At 38.5% G+C, this 24,544-nt stretch overlaps 1 protein-coding gene across 2 annotated transcripts in view; it reads right to left on the bottom strand.

Annotated features, from left to right (window-relative positions):
• Positions 1 to 3,017: 3,017 nt before the first annotated feature.
• The window catches only part of LOC122779168 (seizure protein 6-like), a 121,921-nt gene continuing 100,394 nt past the window's right edge, over positions 3,018 to 24,544 (bottom strand). The window contains exons 9-18 of one of the 2 annotated variants that reach the window (XM_044041290.1): positions 22,842 to 22,980; positions 12,591 to 12,787; positions 11,870 to 12,064; positions 9,322 to 9,513; positions 8,919 to 9,113; positions 7,767 to 7,805; positions 7,390 to 7,498; positions 7,203 to 7,299; positions 5,988 to 6,061; positions 3,018 to 4,317 (exon numbers count right to left, since the gene is read on the bottom strand). In XM_044041290.1, coding sequence (XP_043897225.1) covers positions 6,035 to 6,061; positions 7,203 to 7,299; positions 7,390 to 7,498; positions 7,767 to 7,805; positions 8,919 to 9,113; positions 9,322 to 9,513; positions 11,870 to 12,064; positions 12,591 to 12,787; positions 22,842 to 22,980 — 1,190 coding nt within the window. In that variant the 3' untranslated portion in view covers positions 3,018 to 4,317; positions 5,988 to 6,034. Of the gene's footprint in view, positions 7,300 to 7,389; positions 7,499 to 7,766; positions 7,806 to 8,918; positions 9,114 to 9,321; positions 9,514 to 11,869; positions 12,065 to 12,590; positions 12,788 to 22,841; positions 22,981 to 24,544 lie in introns of both variants that reach the window. The other variant, XM_044041289.1, reaches the window with a different exon arrangement.

Genomic DNA, 24,544 nt, shown 5'->3' on the forward strand with positions numbered 1-24,544 from the left:
GAGCCAAGCTATATCATACAGACCATAACATGATTTGACCTTTATTCACTGGATTTTTCATTATGTGTGATCTTTACATTAATGTTAACTTCTTTCTTTCATTAATCATTATCATAATTATTATTTATGAGGTGAAGTTTTTAAAGTGCTATGTTTGCATCTATATTTACAAAAGTGTTTAACGTTAACCTTACCAACATTTTGACCAACATTTTTTAGATTATAAATGTTTTTTTTCATTTTAAGCAGTTATTATCACGCTAAGGTGTGTTCAATTGTTCATTTCCTCTGATAAGATAATTTCCACCTATTTTAAAACATTATCTGATTCTATAAACACAGTCTGACCATCTCAAGCTCATATTTTGGTACTTCAGGTTACCAACCCATTAGCTAAATACTTAAATAGAAAATGAATATTTAACATTCATATTTATATTTAACATTAATATTTATATTAAACATGTACATTGATATTTATCATTTAGATGTACAGTATATGTAACATTTATATTAATATTTAGACTTAACATTTAGTTTTAATATTTACTATTTAATATATGTATAAGTTAAGAAATATTGGTCTAAATGTTAATGCTAAAATGTGGCAAAATCTTGTTATTTTCAGCTATTTGCGTGTTGGTATTCATGTAAGCTGGTCCTATTACAGCAGTAGAGATTGTCTGTATTTTTCTATTATTTTATTGCTCAGACAAACTAAGACAACAGATTAATTGAAAATGGGAAATAAAACCAAAACAAAACCTCAACTTATATTATATGCTATTTTTATCCAGAACATCCTTCACATGTGAAACAGCCAGAGAGAAATGACAGACACGGTAATAATCAGTTGTTGTCCTCTTCCTATAGACTGTAAGGGAAATTTACATTTTAATGGCTCAAGCTGCCTGGTCACTCCCACATCAGAGTGAAATCTCAGCTGAAATGGTGGGTGACTGCCTGTCCCTGAACATGTGATTGACACGCATTAACTCCCACATAAACACCAGCAGGAATGTCAAGTTCTCCTCTTGTTCAAAATCCAAAGGACACAAGGACAACTCAAATTTCCAACTCCAACTTTTATTTTCCTTTTGGCTTTGTCAGTTGATTGGTCTGGACGGTAAATTAGGTTGTAAACCTTGAAAGACAGAAACAAAAGTAACAATTTTAATTAAACATTTTAATTAAACATTTTTTAATGCATTTTAAATAAATTTAAACATTAATTAAACATTTTAAATGGATTAAACACTTAAGCCTTTTACATAAAATAAAGAAACTCGAATTTCATCCATTTTCCACATTTTTTAATAAAGTTTTAACATTTACTATCCTTTTGTATCTTCACCGTTAATTTTCCTAACTCAAAAATGAAATACTGTTTTATCACAAATCTATTTAACTTAAATCAATGCAGCCAATGCTTCAATGTGTTTGCAATCTACAAAGTAAAACAAACTTAAACATTTGAAGCAGCATTTCAAACAGTAAATAAAATGTTTCACCGACCATTGGCGTCTTTGGACTGAGCCTATGAGTGAACTTGAGGTCTTCTTTCTGAAGTTTGTCTGACTGAATGGCTGAGTCCCTCAGTGTCTACACAGGTGCTCCAAATAAGTGACAATGACTGATCAGGTGACAGGCAGTCAGTTTGCTGCTGCTGGTGAACTCTGGGAAGTGTAGTTTTCAGACCCATTCTGAGAGTCAGCTCAAGAAACCTTATATTCCGTAAATAACGAATGATTTACCGTGAGGATAATCAAACCAAAGTGTCTGTAGTTGGAAAAAAAATAAGTGGAAAGACCCTCCAGGAACTTTCCACTGTTCATGTGAACAGTAGTAATAATGTGGATTTTGATGTGAGCCGGGCTTTGATATGTCAAAATATAAACAGTTAATTAATCAATTACATTTGCGGATCTGATTTTTTTCCCCACATTAAATCAGCACTTTACACATTTCTTTACCCATACAATATTCATCTTAGTTTCACTGCATATTGTCTATGTGTGTGTGTGTGTGTGTGTGTGTGAGAGAGATACCATTACTAAAGCCATAAGAAGTCAATTTGTAACGTGCATTTATTAAACAAAAAGAAGTTGAAAACTGTCTATTGTACGTATGTATGAATCCTCAAAAGGTCAATTTGAGTCTTTCTTTCAAGGCTCAGATATTTTACAGTTATACAGTTATTATACAGTGTCTGACAACATGCACATGCACCTGGAGGGGTGTGGTCAGATGGAGCAGCAAAGCAGGTGCAGCTGCGTGAGGAGGAGGGGCTAAAAGGCCTCAACCCATAATTGGTCTAAACCATTATCCCTCTGGATCAGGGAAAGAGAGCAGTATATACTAGATTCAATCAAATTTGTTGAGTAAAAATATGAATTGGCCAAGAAGTATGAACATTAAAGTGTGGCACTGAAATAAACTAAGACAAGAAACCTGAATGTTGTAATAGTCTCATGCTGCCATCTAGAGGCGAACATCTGTCTGACAGACATGTATTAGTTACCCTTGTATGTCTTTCACACATTTCCTTACGTTAATTGGTTAAGACATATGAATGTGTTTGCTTGTGTTAATTAACAACTGAACACATGAAACAGATGATTGATGAATGACGTGACCACGTCCTCTGATGTTTAATCAAATCAAACATTTTCTTGTATTTGAAACCTGCAGTGTGTGTGTGATTGTAGAGGAGACGTTTCACAGCAGAAAATCTAATTCTAAACATAAATAATATAATGTGGAACGTGAACTTTGCTCATTTTGTCCCTGAGTGGCGGAAGGATGTTAGCGATGATACAGTATGTCATACTATGATGACAAACAGTGTACACCTGCCATTTCATTCTGGTGTCAAATCCTGTTTTGTTGTTTTTTTTCCTTTACTGGTGTGTAATAAGGACGCGTTAAATGCAGAGTTCAAATTCAATATCACTAATTGGTGTGTGTGCAAAAAAACAAACACACTCTGATGAAATGTAAAGACAAAAATGCAACAAGACAGTAAACAATTTATTTTATTATTAACTGAAAGATTACACTAGATACACTGTATGAAGGTGATTTGGTTTCCTGCTGTGGCGCCAGCTGTGATGCTCAAAGAAAGATGTGTCGGGCTCCGAGGGCTATGTACAAGTTTAAACATAAGCAGATGCACCACACGCACACTTGAAATAATAAATAAAATAACATATCCATTCACACTACAATATTTTATTTGTAGGACTTATAGGAACCAACGCTTGACTCAACAATCTGCAGCTGTAAGAGGGTATATATCATGTCCTTAATTCTGGATTTCACTGGGTTTAAGCCAAGGTTCTGCTGATGTTGAGGCACAACCACATTTTAGAGCAGATGGACAAGTTGCTACTTATCCTTTGAGGCAGACATAAGTGAAGCAAAGTGTGAGAGAACATTCTAATCTTTAGCCAACTAAGATTAATTACTCACATATTCTTATAAGCAGATCTGGTGTGCAACATTAACAGCCATAACTTATGGTAAGACACAAAATAGACGTCTTTCTTAAGGCTTACTAACTATATGCATGAGACCTGGCACGCTGCTCGCCAGAATCTGCGAATATGTGAGTAATTAAACTTAAAGTCGGCGGCAGATTAGAATTTTCTCTCACACAAAGCTTATCATCGTATGCAGTTGGGAGCTTTCGTTTAGGAAAATATCCAACATCATAACTCTGTGAAAATAACTGTGTGAGTTAAAGAAATAAATAAAGAAAAAACGTGAGCACATTTGGCGAGCCGTGAATGTCAGGCACCAAATAATAACTGCAACATTTACAAAGATTATCAGGTTATAGTTAGTCGTGAGGCACTCATATTGTACAGGCAGTTTATTTACAAATAGAAGACCCATACATACGGAAAAAAAAACAAAAAACAATGGGTATGGGTAGATTTTCCAAGGAAAGAGGGAATTTTTCTGTAACCAACAGATTCTAACAATCAAAACACAATCCCCCTCCATCTGTAACTGCTACTGGCTCTGGTCATCAAAAAGTCTTCAAAAACATACAATCACCAACGGCCATCTGCAATTGACTTTATAAAAATATCACCATGGTGACCCACAGATTTGACAGGCTTAACCGTGGACATATTTACACAAATCCACACACTGTAAAATATGGGAACTTTGTGAACAGAAGAGGAGAGAAAAAAAAGGGTTGGAGGAACGGATGAACAGTGCAGAGAGGGTCCTAAAAGGCAAAGCTCGAGCAACTCTTGCTTTAAAGTCTCTAAATGGACACCTCATCAATCTTTTTTTCCTTTTGTCCTGTAAAAGACCAGACAGACAAACTCAGTTAAAACGAGGACGGTATGACCTGAATCACAGGGTACCTCACGATACCATACGTGATACATGGTCGACGATACCAATAACATAATAATCACATTCTGGTTTCCTGTGATAAGACAATCGTCTATCGATACATCGCGATATCTGTCTAAGTGAAGAGAACAAAACATCCATGTTAAAAGTGCAGGATTTTTCAGGTCATAAAGTCTATGCATTGAATCTTTAATACGGAACAGATACAGAACTAAAGTGAAGCAATCTGTTTATGGAATAAGCTAAAGAAACTAAGTCTAAAATTACAATTACAGCCGATTATGTGAGAGTATAATGATTTGTTTGTTCAGGGTGATGCTCTCTTCTGTGTCGTGACTAAATTTAATTATTTTGAGTGGAATATTACAAAATGTGTTCGAGAAACAGTTGGATGTGAGAGGCTGTGTCAGACTTCATTATTTCCTTTTACCTCTGTTGTATTTGTGCTTTGTTTTAATTAACCTCTTATGTAATAGGGGTCAGATCATATTAGATTATCCATCTTTCTGCTCTGCGTGGGTTTTCTGCGGGTTCTTCAGTTTCCTCCCACAGACCACAAACATGCAATATGGTAATTAAGTAAATTGGACACTCTAAATGGACTGTCGGTACGAGTGTGAGCACCCCCATGTCGAGGATAAAGCGGTAGAAAATGGATGGATGGATCCTTCTGCTCCTTTTCATTCATGTTGTATCCATGGTGTTTGTATTCGCTTTGTTTGAGGTATTAAATAGAACACACCGACATAAATATAAATTCAAAATGTGTACATCTCACAAAAAAACAAACAAAAAAAACAGTGGACATTTGAAATGTTTATAATATTTAGCCTTGAGGTGTTTGATGAAGAGATGATCCAGATATATAACCCTAACCACAATTAATGATGTCAACAATTCAGTATGAACAGGATCAATGCTGTTGGAAATGTTGGTACTTTAGATGGACAGCTGTTACTTTTCATTATCACATATTAACTGTTGTTGCGTCTTCATTTTTGACATAGCATTTGTTGCTTGTGTGCCAGTATAGTCTGTATCTTAATTTGCACATAACGTACTTAACTCTAGTTTGAAATGAATCCAAAAACACTTCATTTTTTTCATATATTATCTTTGAAATTGTTTTTTTTTTTTTTTTTGCTATACATAAGCTATACTTTATAATTGACATCTTAAACTCGTTTTTATTGTTTTTTTTTTAAATGGTGTACATGTGCTGGTAGCTGGTTTTTACTACAGTTGATTTGGATCCTTGTGTTTTAAGGATGGATTATTTTGTGAACGAATTTATATCCAGACATGAAGAGGACAAATAACATCAAAACAAGTAATCTAAAAACAAAAATCAATAAATTATGAAAACATATACTATACAGCTGTTAAACCTCAATACGTTCAGCTATAAAAGTCCTAGAGAAGTGAAACCTTTTTCTCCCTTTAGTGGTTCCGGTTGTATATAAATAGTGAAATGTCTCAGGATTAAAAAAATTAAAAAAACACACACATCAATGTGCCAATTATATAAACTTTGCAGTGACACCAGGTGAGAAATTGGGAGAACATGTGGCTGTGAATGATATGTGCTCTCAGCATAAGAAGGGAGGTCTCACCTTAGAGTTGTTCTGCAGCACAGCCAAAGTGAACCGACCGACTGCGCTTAGTATCTAGAAAGAGTCTGCCAGTGCTGAAGGAGCAGAGGGAAGAAGAAGAGCAGAGAGGATGTGCCAGAGAACAGCACATGATCAGAATGATGAACAGCAGAAGACTGTACAATATATCAGTATAGACATTCATCACACAGCAACCCTCTGCTGTATCACAGATGGGTCTGTGACAAGTTCAGATAAGATACGGCTCTAAAGCAGTGATTCACAGAGACGGACTCAGGACCCACAGATGGGACATGGACGATATTTACTGGGCTACCAATAAATAAGTAATACATTAATAATACACTCGTAAAGTGTTTTATAGATAAGATTTATATTGTCAATCGTGTTGCAGTATTTTGTCATCTTTAGAAAAAATGGCAGTCACATAAAAAGTTTGGGATTCATTTATTTTTCAAAATCAACAAAGTAAAAGAGCAGCTGTCTCTCTTGCTCGTTCTGTTTTGTTAAACTTGAAAAGTGGAGTTTGATCGTGCAATCAAACCTGTGTAGAGTTCACCACAGCATCGTATTGAGTTGGGACCAGCACTAATTACTTCAATTGGAAACACTCATACAACTTGCTAACTTGAGCTTGATGAACTTATTTCATTAGAGTGTTACCAACTGTAGCATTTTTTATTCGTTTTTTTTTTTTGTAAGTTTGTCAATCATTGTTTTTTCTTTTTCCGGCGTGATACACTTTTTTTCAGTTTAGCAGAACAACCCAGTCAGAGAGACAGCTGCTCTTTTACTTTGTTACTTATGAAGAATTCCCAAACATTTTATATGATGACTGTTTTTCTTTTTTAAAGTTGACAAAATACTGTGACTCAATTCACAATGTAAATCTTGAGTAAAAAAAAAAAAGGGCTGTAAAAAAAAATGCAGCAAACTGCTGAAATAACTTATACATGTTGGAGTGGAAATCCAGATGAAAGGACAGGACACATGATTGGATGACGGGACAGCCTTCTTAGGAGCGACACCATCATGTTGAACCTGTGGCTGATGATGGTGATGGACATGTTGAGGAAAGATGAGGTGGATGGCGCCCTCTACTGGTGAAACATGAGATGATGACCATGGGGGTGGCAGTCAGATGGGAAGGGATCAGGAGAGCACACTGGTGTTCTGTGAATCCACGTCCTGCATGTTCATGACGTCCGTACTTACTCCACTCTCATATGCGGGATTGTCAAACGCCGACTCTTCTGTCATGTTGTCATACGGTGGCGAGGACGTCGGCATTCTGATGGACTTTCCCTGCAGTCTGAGCAAACAGGAGAGCACCAGGGAACATCCCGTGAAGACCAATTTGACAGCAGAATGCAATAAATTAAGTTTTAAAACCACAACTTACTTTGCAAAGTAGACATAAATCCCGAGGACAACCACCAAGATGATTGCAGTTGGAATGAAGATGGCCATGGTAATATTAGTTCCCTCCACACCGTAATCCCTATTGACAACTAGAATGAAAGAGGGGGAAAAAAAGTCAAAACACAACAGATACACAATTGATCAAAACACACACAAACACTTTGTTAAAACATAATTCAATTCAATTTTATTTGTATAATCACAACATACACATTAGCTCGAGGCACTGTGCATAGACAACATCGTCGAGAGCTGAGAAACCCAACAATTCACACAATGAGCAAACATTAGGTGTCAGTGGAGAGAAAAACATGAAGAACTCTCTGACAGAAGCCGACGAAGAAAAACATAACTCACCATCTAGTTTATGTTCATTCACAGACTGGGATGGAGATGCTACAAAGACACAATTATACAGGAGTTAGTGTTTAAATCAAAGGAACAAAGTTGATAGCAAAAAAACAAAAAAATGACTATTATGGTAATAAAATCTGATAATAAAATATGACGTATTATACCAATACCAATAATACCACGGCGATACCAATACTTTGGTAATTAGATCATTTTCCAGTAATACCGTGTCATTTCCAAAGTGATATTCATGCGTTTGCCATATTGCCAATTACCGTATTATGAAGTTGAAATTCATCCTCCATTATGTCCCACACACATTTCCATTATTCACTACCAAGTGAATAGTCGGGATTAGATGATACCGTATTCAGTATCTGGATTGTATATTAGAGAAAAAGTAAAATCCTACATGATCCAAAAACCCTCAGTTCAAGCTATATGGTTCTTATATTACTTCTATCAAATTGCTACTGCACTGTAATGACACTTTTTTAATTACGTGCTACCTCATTCTGATATATTATAAGTCTATATAAGTCTGCACTCACTAACATACAACAAAAGCATTACGTCTTATGGCAGTGGTTCCCAAACTTTTTCTGTTGGGCCCCCCTTTGGAGTGGAGGAAGAAATTTCCCGGGGGCCCCGCGACATTTTTGCTTTAGCGATACAAATAACCTCAATATTGCTTTGTGAGAAAGCAATTTTCAAATAAAAATATGAAATGTGCAATTCTAACTATAATAGCGTCATTTTTTAAACAATAAATACATTTGGATAACAAAGGATACTTTACAAATATCAGTCATTTGCTGTGCAATTCCTTTTTTTTGTTTAAACAATACAAATGCTGTCCACTGAGAGGTCTTTGGTGGCATTTTCTGGTCTTGAGTTTTGGTCGTGAATCATTGTTCCGTTCGGCTGACGTTGGCTTGTTGTTAGTTGCACAGTTTTCTTTTTACCCCTCAGAAACTTTTTTCTGAGGGGCAAAAAAAAACAAAACAGAATTTGCGCCCCCCCTCAGGAGAGTCCCCCCCCCCCAGGAGAGCCCGCCCACCAGTTTGAAAAAGGCTGTCTTATGGTATTGTAGCTGTAGCTCGTTGTGAACACAGTTTAAAAACAAATGAAATAAATAAATTGTCTAAAGTTTACCTCTGCATGCAGGCGGAGTGCTGTTCCACTGTGAAGGGTGTCCGGGCACGCAGTAGATGGTGGCCTCACCCTGCAGCTCGTGGCCCGGGTGACAGGAGAAGGTCAGCGTCTCTCCTGCTTGGTAAAAGGCCTTTTCAGAGCTCTGCACACTGGTGGAGGCAGCACCAGGGTTCCTGCAAGGCTCGTACTTCTCAGCTGTGTGGACGGACGAGAGCTAAGGTCATGAAAATTATATTATGCTAATATACAGAGGTCAGCCTATTGTTTTATTTGGTTTTCAGTAAGAGTTGACGTCTGTGTCTTAAGCTTGGCTCAGTGGAGTCAGCGTCTGACTACTGTATAATGTATCTATAATTGTATCTTGTAACCACAAGATTGTGAGTCAACAGTGTGACACACTTACGGACACACTTGGGCAGCCTCTCGCTCCACTTGGGTGCTGCTGAATCGCGGTTGTAGCAGGTGAGGAGGCTGCTGCCTGACAGGACGTAGCCTTTATTGCAGGTAAACTGCACCGTCGATCCAACAGTGAAGCGGCTGCCTGTGATGACTTTACGACTGTGCTCCACATTTCCAGGGTCCCGACATGTCATCACTGCATCAGCAAATAAACATATGACCATAGTTTGTTGTCAGTGTCACGGGTGGTGATGGTAGAAAAAAACACTGAAACATCTCAACAACATGAACATGTACATTATTAAGTTAATTGAGAGGTAAATATGACAAGAAAAAAAACATAAAGAAATAAAATAACACTCACATAAAGGAAGGGTTAGGTGGGTATAATAATCATTATACCCATCTTTATATGCAACATGCATAGCATTTGTAAAAACATTTTTAGCTGTGCAACCTTGCTGAAACGGTCCCTAGCGTGTGACTATTTCAAAAAAACAAAAGGTTGGCTCTGGCTGAGATGTTTGGTCTATGTTTGCAGTCATATACTGTGCAAAAAAATATAAATTAAGATGTCCAATCCTGGTTAAAAACGTGATATTCACTTTTTTTTTTGTTTCTGAGGCTTTAAGACTTTCATCACAAATACTAATATACACTGATATCCCTGCACCATATATCCATGGCCTGACTTCTCTTCCACTCAGACAGCAATTGCAAATTAGATGACAAGAGGTGCCATAAGAGGCGATTCAATTATCCTTATCAGTCTGCATCGCCGAGAGCGGCACGAGAATGGAACTCTATGAAAAACTATAACTATGAAAAAAAAAAACTGGACATTTGCACTTATTTAGATCTAGTAACTTAAAGAAATGGTTTATTAGCATGGAGGTCTCTTCTTATTTTTGGCTTCTCCCTTTTGGGGGCGCTACATTGGATCATCTGCCTCCATCTTGTCCTCTCCCCTGTGTCCTCCTCTGTTATACCAACTGTCCTCATGTCCTCCTTCAGAACATCCATGAACCTTCTCTGTGGTCTTCTCGGCAGCTCCATCTTCAACATCCTTTGTCCAGCGTAATCACTATCCTTCCTCTGCACGTGACCAAACCATCTCAACCTTGACTCTCTTTATCTCAACTTTATCTCCAAACCATTCAACCTGCGCTGTCGCTGGAATATATGCTCATTTCTATTCCTGTCCATGGTCACTCCAAATAAAGCACCGTGTCCATAGCAAGTATCCTTACCATCTTGTAGATAGTTAATCCAGCACTAAAAACTTAAATAGACTAAGATTCTACCACTGTGTGATCGAAAGCATCCTGACGCACTGTGTTACAGTCTGGTACGGAAACTGCTCCGTCACAGACCGTAAAGGAACTACAGAGGGTGGTCAAAACCACACGGGGCATCACAAGGACTCCACTTCCTGCCATTGAGGACGTTCAGAGGAACCGCTGTCTGCGTCGCACTCACAGCATCCTCAAAGACTCCTCACACACCTTACACCAGTTACCCCCCCCAATGTCTTCTCTTGTTTGTTTATTTATTATGTAGAATGTTCATACCTGTAAAATATGTCCATAATCTGTAAAATATTCTGTAAATTAGCATTTATCCACATGTCTCTTAATATAGCGTATTCACTTCACCTTATCTGTATATAATAATCTGCACAATATAATTGTATTTATAGCGCTCATTTATATTCATATTTGTTCTTTTTATATCTATACTTATCCATAGAACAAATCTACCTCTGTACATATATATTCATATTCTTGCACTTTTAGCTTGTTGCACTTCTGGTGAGATGCAAACCTCATTTCGTTACCCGAAACTTGTATTTGAGTAATGACAATAAAGTTGAATCTCATCTCATTTCATCTCATCTCATCTCAGATGTATTTAGTGTTTCTGTGCTGAGCATCATCTGTTATCCCCTGTCACTGTCTTGCTCACAGCCTTCACGTTCCTGCATGTACTGTATTTTATTTTGTGTTGTTGTTTCAGACTATTGAATTTTTATTTTTATTCCTCTTTGGTTTGAGCACAATCCTTTCTATGGGGTATCATGAATGATGCTTTGTTTGACACTGTTACATCCGAGACAAAACATGAAAAATAGCCTCTTGGCTAAATAAAATAAAATACAATTTATGGCATAACCGTTTAGTTTGAAAAAAAAAATGTCTGTAAATTATTTATATAGTATGTGTTGTTTTTAAGAAAATGATCAAGCATTGGTTTTATCTTTCATTTCATTAATGGACGATTTTTCACATACTTTTTGTCCATATCGACTCAACTCTTGCATGTACTGTTCAAGAACTAAAGTGGAAACTAAAGTGTCAACAGCTGAAAAACATCTGCTCTGAGGAAGCTAGTGACCAAACTCTGGAGGTTTACAGATTAAACATATGTAGATTAAAACCATGCATGAGAGCTTTCTTAATCTATTGCACTCACAAAGAACAACCAGAGGAAATCAGACTGGTGTCTTCTTACACATTTACTTTCTCTGTCTGACTGTGTGCTCTTCCTCTCACCTTCCTCACACTTTGGCACGTCACCGCTCCATGTGAGATCCCACTGGCACATAAGGATCTCAGAGCCGACCAGCTGGAATCCAGGGTAACACTGGTAGGTGACGACAGTGCCGTGGATGAGGTCGGGGTGGGACGTGCTCTTCCAGCCGTTAGTGACCTCAGGCAGCTCAGAGCAGGTGTCGTTCCTTGGCACCTCTGTTGCAGGTTGTGTTGATAGAGAAGAAAAAATAAGTAAGTACAGAAGAAAAATCGCATCACATTTTCTAAGATGATAAACACAGGAAATCCCAACATTGCCTGTCTCTTCATTGTGCACTAAACACCTAAAACCTGCACTTTTAGAAGGAGTCTGTGAAGCAATACTATCAGACTTGACTGAGGGAGTATTTATCCAACATTTCTATTAAAATAAATGTTATTAGCCCCTTTAAATGACTGTAAATGTAAAATAAAGGATGTTCATGAAAGATGAATTAATGTAAGTAAAGCCTTGTGCTCTGTTCTACACTGTTTGAAAGTGTTGTTTTTATTGGCTCGCTATCACTTCAAAAAGGTCAAGGGTTATGAATGTGAGTGAATGGGTGAATGTCAAATACTGTATTGTAAAACAGTTTTGAGTGGTCATCATTACTACAAAGGTGCCATATAAATATACATACATTTCCCTGCAGTGAAATAAATAAATAATAAATAATAAATCACCTTTAAATCACAATCTTACCAAAGAAGTGCACCACAAAACCATTGTTGTAGCCAAAAATGTTGGTGGCGGGATCCGACTGAAACTGTATCGTGACATCAGCCATGGACGTATAGAGCTTGAAGCGCGGCCGCGTGCCACTGTACTGGCCCAGGATGTTCGCAGTGAGGTCATCGCCGTCGTAGAAGGTCAGCAGGTCATTCTTACCCATGTGGAGGCTAGACATTAATAAATAAAAGCAAGTGGTTATATTTCTTTCTTATGATATGAAGCGTTTCACATAGAGCACAGCTGAAGTCGGCCTACTTCCTGACTATAGACAGTGTACATTATAAGAAGTGGACATAGCTTTCAGTTTGCAGGGTGAGTCTAACCATAAAGTACCAAGTTCATACAGCCACCAGGGGGCGACTCCACTGGCTACAAGATTTGAGTGTAAGTCTATGGGAAAATGAGCTTATAACATCAGCAAACATTTTCCTGAGGAATTAACGGTCTCAATCGCATGTTTGGGATATTCTGGAATAGAACACGATGTGAGTGTGATTGACAGCTGGAATCCATCCGCCAGTCAAACTGCAAATCTCAAGACTTCAAAATGGAGGTTTGTTTTGCAACCCACTACTGGCTAAGAGTTTTACATTGACTACAACTTTACATTAAAGTGTCTTTGGCAGACACAATCCAAAGCCAACAACGCAAAACACTGTCAGCATTATTCAGAAAATGTAATCTGTTTATATGAGAAGGATCTGAAGTAAACACTAAATAATTCATATTGTATGATTAGACCCCCAAAGCATGACTCTCATGAATATGTACTGTACGTGAAAAATAAATGAGCGAGACTTACACACACAAAGTGTACAGTATAGTACACATCGGTGTTTACATACAAGTTAATGTAAAGCAGCCGAGTCAGCCATACAGAGTCTCTGCTGAAAATGATTAAATTAAGAATGCATTAACCTTTTCCATCTGGTGATTCATGTGTCCTTGCCCTCTTTATAGAGCATCAGTAAAGCTTGACATTTATTCACACACGGGGATGATGGAAAAAAAAAGAAAAAAGCTGCAGAAGTTGTATTTCCCATGCCGATATAATAGGCAGGGAAAACTAGCTGCTCTTTATTTGCCTGAAGGCCAGGGTCGGAATAGCTGTGCAGATGTGCTGGATGATTGTTAATATTCACAAGCTGTCCTGAAAACAATTTTATAGTCAGTATTTGCACTATGTGCTATTCTCCACACACACAATTGTCATTCCATGAATCACCTGTCCTCTATATAGACTTCCACCTGGTTTGTTCAAATTTAACCAGTTAAGTGCAAAGTAAAACATTGTATTTGTAGCTGTCTCATTATGATGACATATTGTGTTATTTCCCATCCCCCTTCATCTGTATTTCTTTGTAACGCGTCTTTAAATCTGACTGAATATCATTGTTGTTAGGTTGTCTGGCACTGAACTGACTGCTGCTCGATCAGATCAGAGAAGATCCTGGGTGAACCCGACTGAGTCTGCTGGTGATTATACTGAGACATAAAGTGACTATGATGTGTCATCAGAGATTAAAGAAACATGTATCATAAAAAAAACAACAACACTGGCTTGACTTTTCTGTGTGAGCACAGAACAGCTAGCGACTAGTGTCGGAAATACTAAGAATACTGGACCGAAGTGCCCCTCACAAAAACATCTCAAACCTATAGTGGAAATGACGTAAAATGTAAATGGTAAAAAAAACAAAAGGAACTTGACAACAGACCATGACAGACGTGCAACTGACACTTTCTCGCTCTCCTATACTTTGTTGGTAAATAGTTGATCCCACCAAGATGCACCACAGAGTGTCACAGCAAGTCATGTCTGTGCCCGTGGTCATTAGACTGATGAATATCAGTCAGTCAGTCAGTCATCATCTAACCGCTTTATCCTCCACCAGAGGGTCGCGGGGGGTGCTGTGCCAATCTCAGCTACATCGGGCGATAGGCGGGGTACACCCTGGACAGTTCGCCAGTCCATCGCAGGACCACACACACACAGATAGAGACAAACAACCATTCACACTCACTCTTATGGTCAATTTAGAGTGTCCAATTTACCTAATCCCCACATTGCATGTTTTTGGACTGTGGGAGGAAGCCGGAGAACCCGGAGAGAACCCACGCACACACGGGGAGAACATGCAAACTCCATGCAGAAAGGGCCTTGTTCCAACCGGGGCTCGAACCCGGGTCTTCTCGCTGCAAGGCGAGAGTGCTAACCACTAAACCACCGTGTGGCCCCTGATGAATATCAATGAATCTAATTACTACTGTGTCAAAAACACTGTGCAATAATATCCGTAGGCACTGTGACCTTCAATACCAATGTAGTTGCACATTTCAACACTTAAATGTCTATATTAGCTTATACACAGCTCACTTATTTAGGTTCAATGACTTTTTCTAATATTGTATCAGTACCTGTTGATTCATTCTTTTTCTGAGTATATTGCACCTAAGTTATTATCTTAGTATATGTATGTTAGTTAGTAAGCTGTGAATCCTGTGTTATTTTTTATCTTTCTGCTACTTTCGGAGTAGCTGTAACAAAAGCAATTTTCCCCAGGGGATCAATAAAGTGATAGATAAAGTGATAAAGTGATTCTGATTTAACATGTATAATGTTCATTATTCATCATCATGTGGTAGTCCTCTCCTGATGCTCTCAAAAAGACACCGACGTGCTAAAATGAACCAAATAGATTCACAGAGGGACGTGTACATATACTGTATATGTGTAACACAGTGTAATGTCTTATTTCCACATTATTTGACATGCAGCGTATCACCATATAGAACAGCGTACACGTTTATAAAAGGTCACTTGTAAAAGTTGCAAAAAATAAATGTTTGCTATCAATATCTCGAACTCTGGTGGCTACTAAAAAAAAAACACAGTAAAAACATTAGGGAACATGTAAAGTATATAAACAATTAAAATGCTAATTCTGCAACACACTAGCACGACGCATCCTCATTAAAGTATGGGAAAATGGGGGGGAAAAAAAGTAACACATTTGCGTTTTTAATGTTTTAAGTCATCTGAGTAGAAAGGTTGTGATCCCACAAAGAAACAAGACAGTGATATGGAAATGTTAAAAACAAAAGTGTCAGGATGTTAAGGTCTTTGAATAAGAAGTTTATTCCTAAGTTAACATTAATTGACCTGTTAACCCACATAGCAGTATGCTGCTGAGGACTAAGACTTTTGTCCTTCCCTTCCCGTTCCTAAGAGGAAATTGTGCTTCAACCCTGTGCAAAAAGCATAACATGTAACCTTTAATTTAGCTGTAAGAGATTTTATTGAATTTGTTTTATTTGATTTGATTTCTTATTAAATTAATTAAATTTGTTTGTATATTCTCAGATCAACCAGAACCAACGATGCTCCACTGCTTAACATGAGGTCTGGACCATCTTCATTTTATTCCAAATTGAAAAAAATACACATGAAAAAACAAAAAAAAACAAAAGGCATCCTGCGATGGTTCGGCTTCATTTGTGATTGGCAATTGGGAGTTTATGACGATGAAAGGAGACAAATGACCTGTGTCTGTCTATCGCTCCTCCGTCTCTTATTCACTACCTCCATCACACAATTTACATATCATTTCTGCAGCAGAAACAAGCTACAGGGGAAATTAATTTAAAAAAAGGAATGGACCCACTTCAGCTTTAATTAACCAGACTAGAAAAGTCTTTCAATTCTGTGTTGACTATCAGCATTACTGGTAAAAGAAAAACACAGCATATCTGAACATATAAAATATGTATTCACCTATTGGAGACATATTTTCTAGGGAAGAATTTAACACTTCTGAATGTCACATTTCTGTTTGTGCCGCTTATTGACAGACTCACTTCTACATAGTCACACCATGAGAACATGGCAAGGACAAATGACTTAAGTGTGTGTTAGAAAAATTACAAAAAAATAACAGTTTGGCTGAAACACACTGGTATGTGTTTTTTTTCTTACTTAATTTACCATTCAATATGTCATTCTCCTTAAACATTTAATATTGTTTAACCATTTTGTACAATGTTTTTTTTTTTTTTATCTTCTTTCTAACTTCATGTTTATTTATGTCAGTTCTTTCCACTCCTTAAAGCAGCCTGTATATACAAAGTGTTTTTAATTAACCCATACCGACAGTATCGGCAATTTAAAAACTAAATGTATTACTTTTAGGTATGCCATGTTGCTTTTGGGCAAATGTGATCAGCACATTCCTTGGTTTTCTTTTCAGGTTCACAGGCCTGTGCAGAAACTGAGTCTCAGTTCATTGAGTCATATTGTCTGCGTCTCTTTACCTGCAGCAACTTCACCAGCTTCCTGTCAAATACCGTAAATATGTATCCTGCTCCTCACTTTCAAGGCCATCAAAACCACACCCCCTCAGTCAACCTCCTCCACATCAACACACCCAGTCGTGCACTCAGGTCCCATTCTTCCATCCAACTAAACCTCTTCTTGTTTGAATTTTTAGTACAAGTTGAAATGCGTTTTAAAATGTTTTGTAGAATTCAAATTATTTCTGTGTTTATATTGTTGCACGGTAATATTTGAACTTGAGTCTTAAAAGACGCCTATAAATAAATTGTGTTCATGCCAAAAGTGTCCCTGTATTCACTGTAATCGATAGAATCATCTCATTTATTCAAACAGTACATGCTCTGTACTGAATAACAGCCATTTCCCCATCTAAAACACATTTTATTGTCCTTTTCTGCATGTAAATGATTTAATTTACATCCATCACCATGTCATCTTCTTGTTTCATGAACATCAGGTTGGGTGAGTCATGCCACAAACAGTTTTGGCACTTTTTATTCTTTATCCAAAAAAACAACAACAATGTACAAATAAATAATAATAATAAAAATAATAATAAAAAGGGTTCTTAATTTAAATTCGTGCAACATCAACACCAAATGCCCCTTTTTTTTTCCTTCTGAAATCCACCAAAACAAATACCAATTCTCCTTTCTGCAAAAACATCTACATTCTGGTCAGTTTTTAGACAAAAGGCAAGGTCAAGAGAGCAGCCATGGTGTTTCTGAAAACTATCCCGAAGCCCGTGCTTTCCCATTTGACAACCTGCAACCTCTCCTCCTCTCTGGGTTCCAAAATAGCTGCCTGGGTCACATAAACTAATCAAGGATTCTGCAGTGATTTTCCCTCTGACCCCAAACATTTGCTCCACGCTCTGAAGTCCATTCAAAACCCTGGTGACAACACCGAGAGGTTGCCAAATGAACAGTGCCTTCAGTCCAGACTTGCACAGCATTCAGTGGTGAATCACTGCAGGCTGTTCAGCTGCCTACGATGCAGCAACCTGGCAATTACTTCACCCAAATGTCATCCCACCTGGCTCCTTTTTAAACGGTTTCCCCTCTGGTCAGGAAGGCAGTCACTCTCCCTTTTGTTGTACACCGATCCCATTAAAATTAGTCTGAAGGAAAAAATTCACATCCAGTTGAAGTTTCATCTTTCCTTTTCTGATTTCTTTTAAAAAAAAAAAGTTTAATGCACTTTATAAAGGTACTTTCTTTCGCTGCCTCTTGAAAACTGCCAAAACATTCTGAAATAGTAATAGCTCAAACCGGAGGGGATGGCAGCTGTGTTTTGTACAAGCCTCCAGGCGAGTTGTCGCCTTCACTGACACGTCAAGTGAAATCCAACAGCAACCACTGCATTCCCCCCGTAACTCAAAGGGAATGAACATTACTTTCAGTGTTGATATTTGTTTGTTTCCTCATACACATCTTTGAATCAGGCTTGTTCGGTTAAAAAAAACCTTTTTAGTTTGAAGGCACCCACATTCAAAACAAGTGGATTTGCTGTGGTAATGCTCAGATTCTCCACTAGAGGTCTCTGCAAACCCAATGCTGCATCCCTTATCTGATTGTGCTCCACACGCACACACGCTGCTGCACCTCAGTGTCTTGAATTGTGAGACATTTGTGTGTAAACACAACCCACATCTGATCCATTTTACCTTCCCGTGTTCCACAGGTGAAGATATCACCTATATCTTGTCTCGAGTCATGCTCCATGCTAATTAGCAAAGCGCCCTCCCCTCCTGTTAAGCCTAAATGAATTAATCAGACTTCATTATGAACACTGCTCCTCTGTAATTGCCAGCAGAGACACAGCGATGAATGATAATACAGAAAACATTCTCATTAATGTGGAAAAGTGTGTGCCCACCCTCATAATGAGACTCTCATCCACGAGTGCATTTTTTTTTTTGGGCCATTTAAAAATGCATAATGCACACGCGCAACACAAATAAACAGCCGTCCACACAAATTACATGTTGACCGCAAGTTATTCTCAACCCAGAGCAGAGCAGACACGCGGGTAATGATGGGGTCTACGGGGGATCAGAGAGGCCATGGGTTGTCTGGGCCATGCATGACCAACCTTGAGATGAACTGGAGCCACAGCCACAGCAGCAACATTCATTTGCAGCGAGTGGCCTCATGTGGCTCAGATTAAACCAAACTCAAGGCTGGAGACATTTCAAAAAAAATAAAAATAATCGCTGAATGAAAATCAGTTTGCCTCATATCAAACTTGTTTACTGCTGCATGAAAAAAAAAAAAAATCCTTACCCTCAATGGACTGGTCGACTTTCAACATTAATCACTGAGTCTTAAGCTCCACCTAAAACAGAGGCAAGCAGGGCCACACCAGCCAGCCTGTGTGGTATTTCCGTCTCTGCCTCACTCTCTCTTTCTTTCTCCTTCTCAGCACTCACTCTTTATCATGACATGCTTTCCCTACTATTTTATATACCATTACTATTACTATTAATGTTAATATTATCCTCATCCTTCCAACGGTCACATGAGGAGCTGGAGCTCTTATATCTCAGTGCCTGGAAGTGTGTGAGATAAACAGTTTTGGGCCCTTATGTGCAGGTCAAGCAGCAGCTGCATACAAAACATGGGACAATGAAGAAACTTAGGCACTTTCCCTAAATCTGTGAATCTATGCCACATGTATATGAGGATATCAGGGTATTTTCCACCTATGGTCCCAGCTCACCTCGCCTCAGCACGGCACGGCACGGTTTAGGTTGGTTTTCCACTACAAAAATAGTACCTACTCAATGTGGGCGGAGTCATCGCTGCACGGCTGCGTGAAACTGCCGGGACTTCGTTTTACACGCGACACTCACACACAAACGAGTGACTCGAGACTTGTGAAGCAGTCGTTTTCAGTGTAACTAGAAACTCGTGATTAGCTGTGCTGTCGCTAAATACACCGGACTCCTCTTTTAAATATAGAGATTTTAGACATTTCCCTCGTAATTGTTGGAGATTAACCCACATTTTTAAGATTGTTAAGTCTGTTTAACTGATCTATAGCTTGGCTACTAAAAAAGTACCTGGTACCAGGTACTATGCTAGTGGACATGCAACTTAACCGTGCCATGCCGTGCCGAGCCGAGGCGAGGTGGAAACACGCCAATAGATGTGTTGCTGGAAAAAAGAGGCCAGAAGCCTGACCCCCACTGGAGGGCCTTAAAATCTCAGGGGGTCATTACGCCCCCCCCTGTAAATTTGATTTTAGGGAAGTACATTTTTAGATATAAAGGTGCAAAGTTCAACTAAAATGCTGATGGCAAAATGTCAGGGAGAAGAGTGTTGGATTTCTTCAAGATGTACAAAACACATTTTTGAATAACACAATTCAATCTAATAGAAATTATAAGTTGAATAAATAAATTAAATATAAAAAATGTATTTCAAATGTAAGCATTTTTTTCCTCCTATTTTTGGTAGATAAGCACATTGATGATGGTTATTTTCAGTTTATATAAAATATTATATAATATGTTTTATATAAATTATATAAAAAGTGACACATTTGACAGGAAATTAATTGAAGGAGGGTTTTGGAATTCAACCATTTTGAATTTGTGGATATGGCATGCGCCTTGAAAAGATTATTAATTGAATGATGTACAAACCATGTTACTTCTCAGTTGACCTAAATCAATTGTCAATACAAACTTCAACATAACATCCAACTAATTGATTTTGGACACTGGTGTCTATTTTATTACTAATAATAATAATTAACATTTGACATTTGGTCAACAAAGCCATATTCAAATCGTCGATGAGTCTCGCTGAGCATGATGGTGAAGTTTCTATCCATTAAAGTTATTGTTTACAGAGTATATCACTTTTTTCACAAATGGTTTTAGGACAACAATTCGTAAATCAGTTTACTCTTCAAACAGTTATGCTTCCATGAAGCTGAAGTCAATCACAGCTGGGTGAGAGACAGGTTTCACCCTGGTCAGATGACCAGCCTATAACCAGAGCAACATACAGAGAGATAAAACCTGAGAACCTCTATGTTAGGGCAACCACACAACCGCTACTGAAATGGCCTCAAAATAAAACTCATAATAGTTTCTTTTTGTTTTAGTGCCTAAAGGAGTCAGGAAATACCGACACGTAAAAACACATCGTGTGCCTACAACTGAAATCTGTCTGCTCAGCATCCACCTCATGCATCCCTGTTATTTCATCAGACCTCAGACATATTCACTCTTACCACAAGAACGAATGAATTATGAATGCAGAAAAAAACAAACTGGAGGGAGCAGATGCCTGCATGCATAAATGACCACTCTCACCAATACGGCCACTGTTTGAGTGATTCTATTATTCTACAACCTCGGGCAGTATCCCTGCTGGTTCAATTTTAACCTCTTCATGACCTCTTGCCTGCAAGTGCTACAAGCAAAACAAACAAAAAAAAAATACACACAAAAACAAATCACTCATGTAGTTTTTGTGCTCTAATAGGGTGTAAGCCCATTGAAAAATTATGAGACAGATTCCGACAAGAATAAAATGATACAGCTGTGTTAGAGGAGCAACCCATAATGGAGATTATTGTGCACACATTAAAGGTTTTTTTTTTTTTAATGACCGCCATCACAAATCAAGAAAACTTGTTAAATTAAAATACTTGCTTGATACAGCTAGTTTATTTAATGTGATGATGACAGAGAAGTGACATCTAGCAGCTTTATACTTGATTTTGATTCAGCTGTTTCTTACATTTTAAGCTGCTCCACGGAGCAGTCATTAGATGTGTTTACTAGATCGCTCCTAGAAAACTAGGATTATCAGTCATAATCCTGATTGATTATAGGTCGGATTGATTATAGGCCTATCCAAGTGCGTACAGAGGCATTTTCATCTTCGTCCGTTGGCCACGCCTCTTGGAATTGGGAGGTGACTACACCCTTTCCACAATCATACTCACACGGTCACAGTCTGTTTGTTGTCACCCAGCTGTCTCCGCTGCTGTCAATCTGCTGTTGCTTAGCTGACATGAGACATTTAACTATAATATGTTTAATGTTCATAAAATAAAATAGAGTGTAACAACAGGTTATTTAACCTTTTTTTTTTTCTCTGTGTTTTCCTCCACTGGCAACCAACGCAGTGGTTCTTAAACCTTTTGTACCAAAGTGAAAATACAGTGGCGTAAATAGTACAAGCAAGGAGGCAGATTTGCTCTCTACATTGTTTTAAACTGGGATTGCAGTACTGTTGTACATGAATTATACATATCATGTTTAAGTATTGTTAATGTTTGTGATAAATGACTTAAATGAGGAAGAGAAAGCGAGGATGCATCGTGTGTGCGTGTGTGTGTGGTTGAGGGGACAATGACACCGACAATGATGGCTGAGAGCGAGCGTACACCTACTATGCATGTGTGTGTGCACTGTTTCTGGCATGTGTGCGCAGGTGCATGTTTCTGTAAGTGTGTGTTGAATTACAGTCGGGACGCCTGGGTGGATAAGTGCCTCTGAGTAGTTCACTGCCAGAGCATATTCATTTCAAAGCCAACTCTGAGACACACACCAGGGAAGTGAGAGCAGGGAGGCTTACTGGCTAATCTGGTCAGAGAGTGAGCTGGAAGCTTCACAGAATTGTTAATGTAGCAAATGGTGAGGGAAACAGAAGAAAACATATCTAATTGGCAACAACAGCTACAGAATGCCAGCCCCATGTGCATGGAAGTATGTGTCTATGTCGATGAGAGGAAAGTAAGAGACAGAAACTGTGTGTGTGTGTGTGTGTCAGGAGACAAAGTGTTTAACATCTCTAGGTAGAGTTGACCTCTTGTTTGAACTCTCTGTGTTATTTCTAGTCTTCCACCTGAGTGGAGCCTCTTACACTTGGATGTCGAGCATGATCCTCTTGTCCTCTTCTACATGGATGCCCCAGATGCAGTCCTGCCCCTTGTCATAGGTCTCAGGCCAATTAGGGGACAACACGACACCAGCAGAGTCTGTGATCTCCCCGCTGCACACAGCTGCAACACACAGAAGCCTCAAGTTGGAGAAAGGAATACATATAGACAGCTTAAGTCCTCGTCACACGGCTCTCAGGCTTCTGCATAGTTGTGAATTGCTCTTGTTAACAAGAAAAGTTGTTTTTTAAGTTAGGTCATATATGTTTGAAATAAGACACAATGCCAAAGAGCCACTTAAGGGGTATACACCAGAATTAGATGTATCTGAAAGGTCTTGTGAACAGTAAATATGTATAATCTACTAGCACTCTATGCAGTATATGTACATATATATTCTATAATAGATATAATACACCTTATCTATCTTATATATACTATCGTGTATGTTTTTGTCCACCGTATGTTAATGTATAGGTCCATTTTCAGTTTAGTCCAGTGTGTAACATTACAGAAGTATGTTATAAGTTTGTTTGTAAAGGGAATAATTACTTTCAAGGTAAAAGGGGACTTCTTTTACAAAGGCCCCCCATCTTGTGAAACCATGTTTCTAAAGTGGAAGTTAACTACATAAACAAAGAGGAACCACATCCTCTCTGTTATATGAAGTCAAATGCAGTTCCCTGATGCGAGGGAGTGGTGCAGTCTCACTATTGGATTTCATTCATTCACAATTCATATATAGATGTGATCGTCACGTGACCACCTTTCCGTAGAAGAGTGAATCAAGCAAGTCGGTCCCGAGGGGAAATACAAAAGCTGATGAGCTGCTCCGTCAGACAAGGGTTATAACAAAGGCAATGAGCACTTTTCACAGCAGCCATTTAAACTTCCTTTACTGGGGAAAGCAGGTCATTAATGACGGCTCTGTTCAGTTCATGGATGTCAGGACAGTGTGACAGTGAACCAGCATGCACTCTGAAACAGAGGAGGCTAAATGGAACTCAGTCACCACTGACCTGTCAAAGGGACTGCTGCGCAAAGAGCCCATATAAACTGGATTCAGGAGCCAAATACATGAACGCGAGTCAGTCAGTGGGCAGGCTGATGCTCAAATAATGCATAAACACTTCACTTAAACCTAAACAAGCGTGATGACAGAGCTTTGGCTGGGACAGAGACAGAGTTACAGATGGTGACACTGGAGTGGAGGGGCAAGTAACTAGCGCTGTGGCCCCACTGCAGAGTTTAAGAGCACACCACACAACCTCCCCCCAAAAAAAAAAGGATGAACTTGGTCTGCTGTGGCCCTCTGTTACAATGCTTGTAAGAAAAAATCTGCTGAAATGCAGCATTCAAGCTCCCTGACATTGAAACTGCATGTGTCCACTGAACCGCTTGGTGACCATGACCAACAGGGGCAGAAATTAAATTTTCTCTTATCTGGCTTTACTACAGAGCTTATCAATTTCACTGCATGTGGGGAATAAGACTTTGCTGGCAACAAAGAGAGAGAGCGAGTAAGGTCAGTTTGTGTGTGTGTATGTGTGTGTGTGTGTGTGTGTGTGTGTGTGTGTGTTTGACGAGGTGAAGGGGTAGACCACAGTTCAGTTTGGGGGATATAGTATCTTACAGTTTGTTAGTGTTCATCTGAGGACAAATATTGCACGCCCGTTTAATCTCTATC

The sequence above is a fragment of the Solea senegalensis genome, linkage group LG13 (genome assembly GCF_019176455.1).
Source record: "Solea senegalensis isolate Sse05_10M linkage group LG13, IFAPA_SoseM_1, whole genome shotgun sequence".
In the NCBI taxonomy this organism is placed as follows: Eukaryota; Metazoa; Chordata; class Actinopteri; order Pleuronectiformes; family Soleidae; genus Solea; species Solea senegalensis.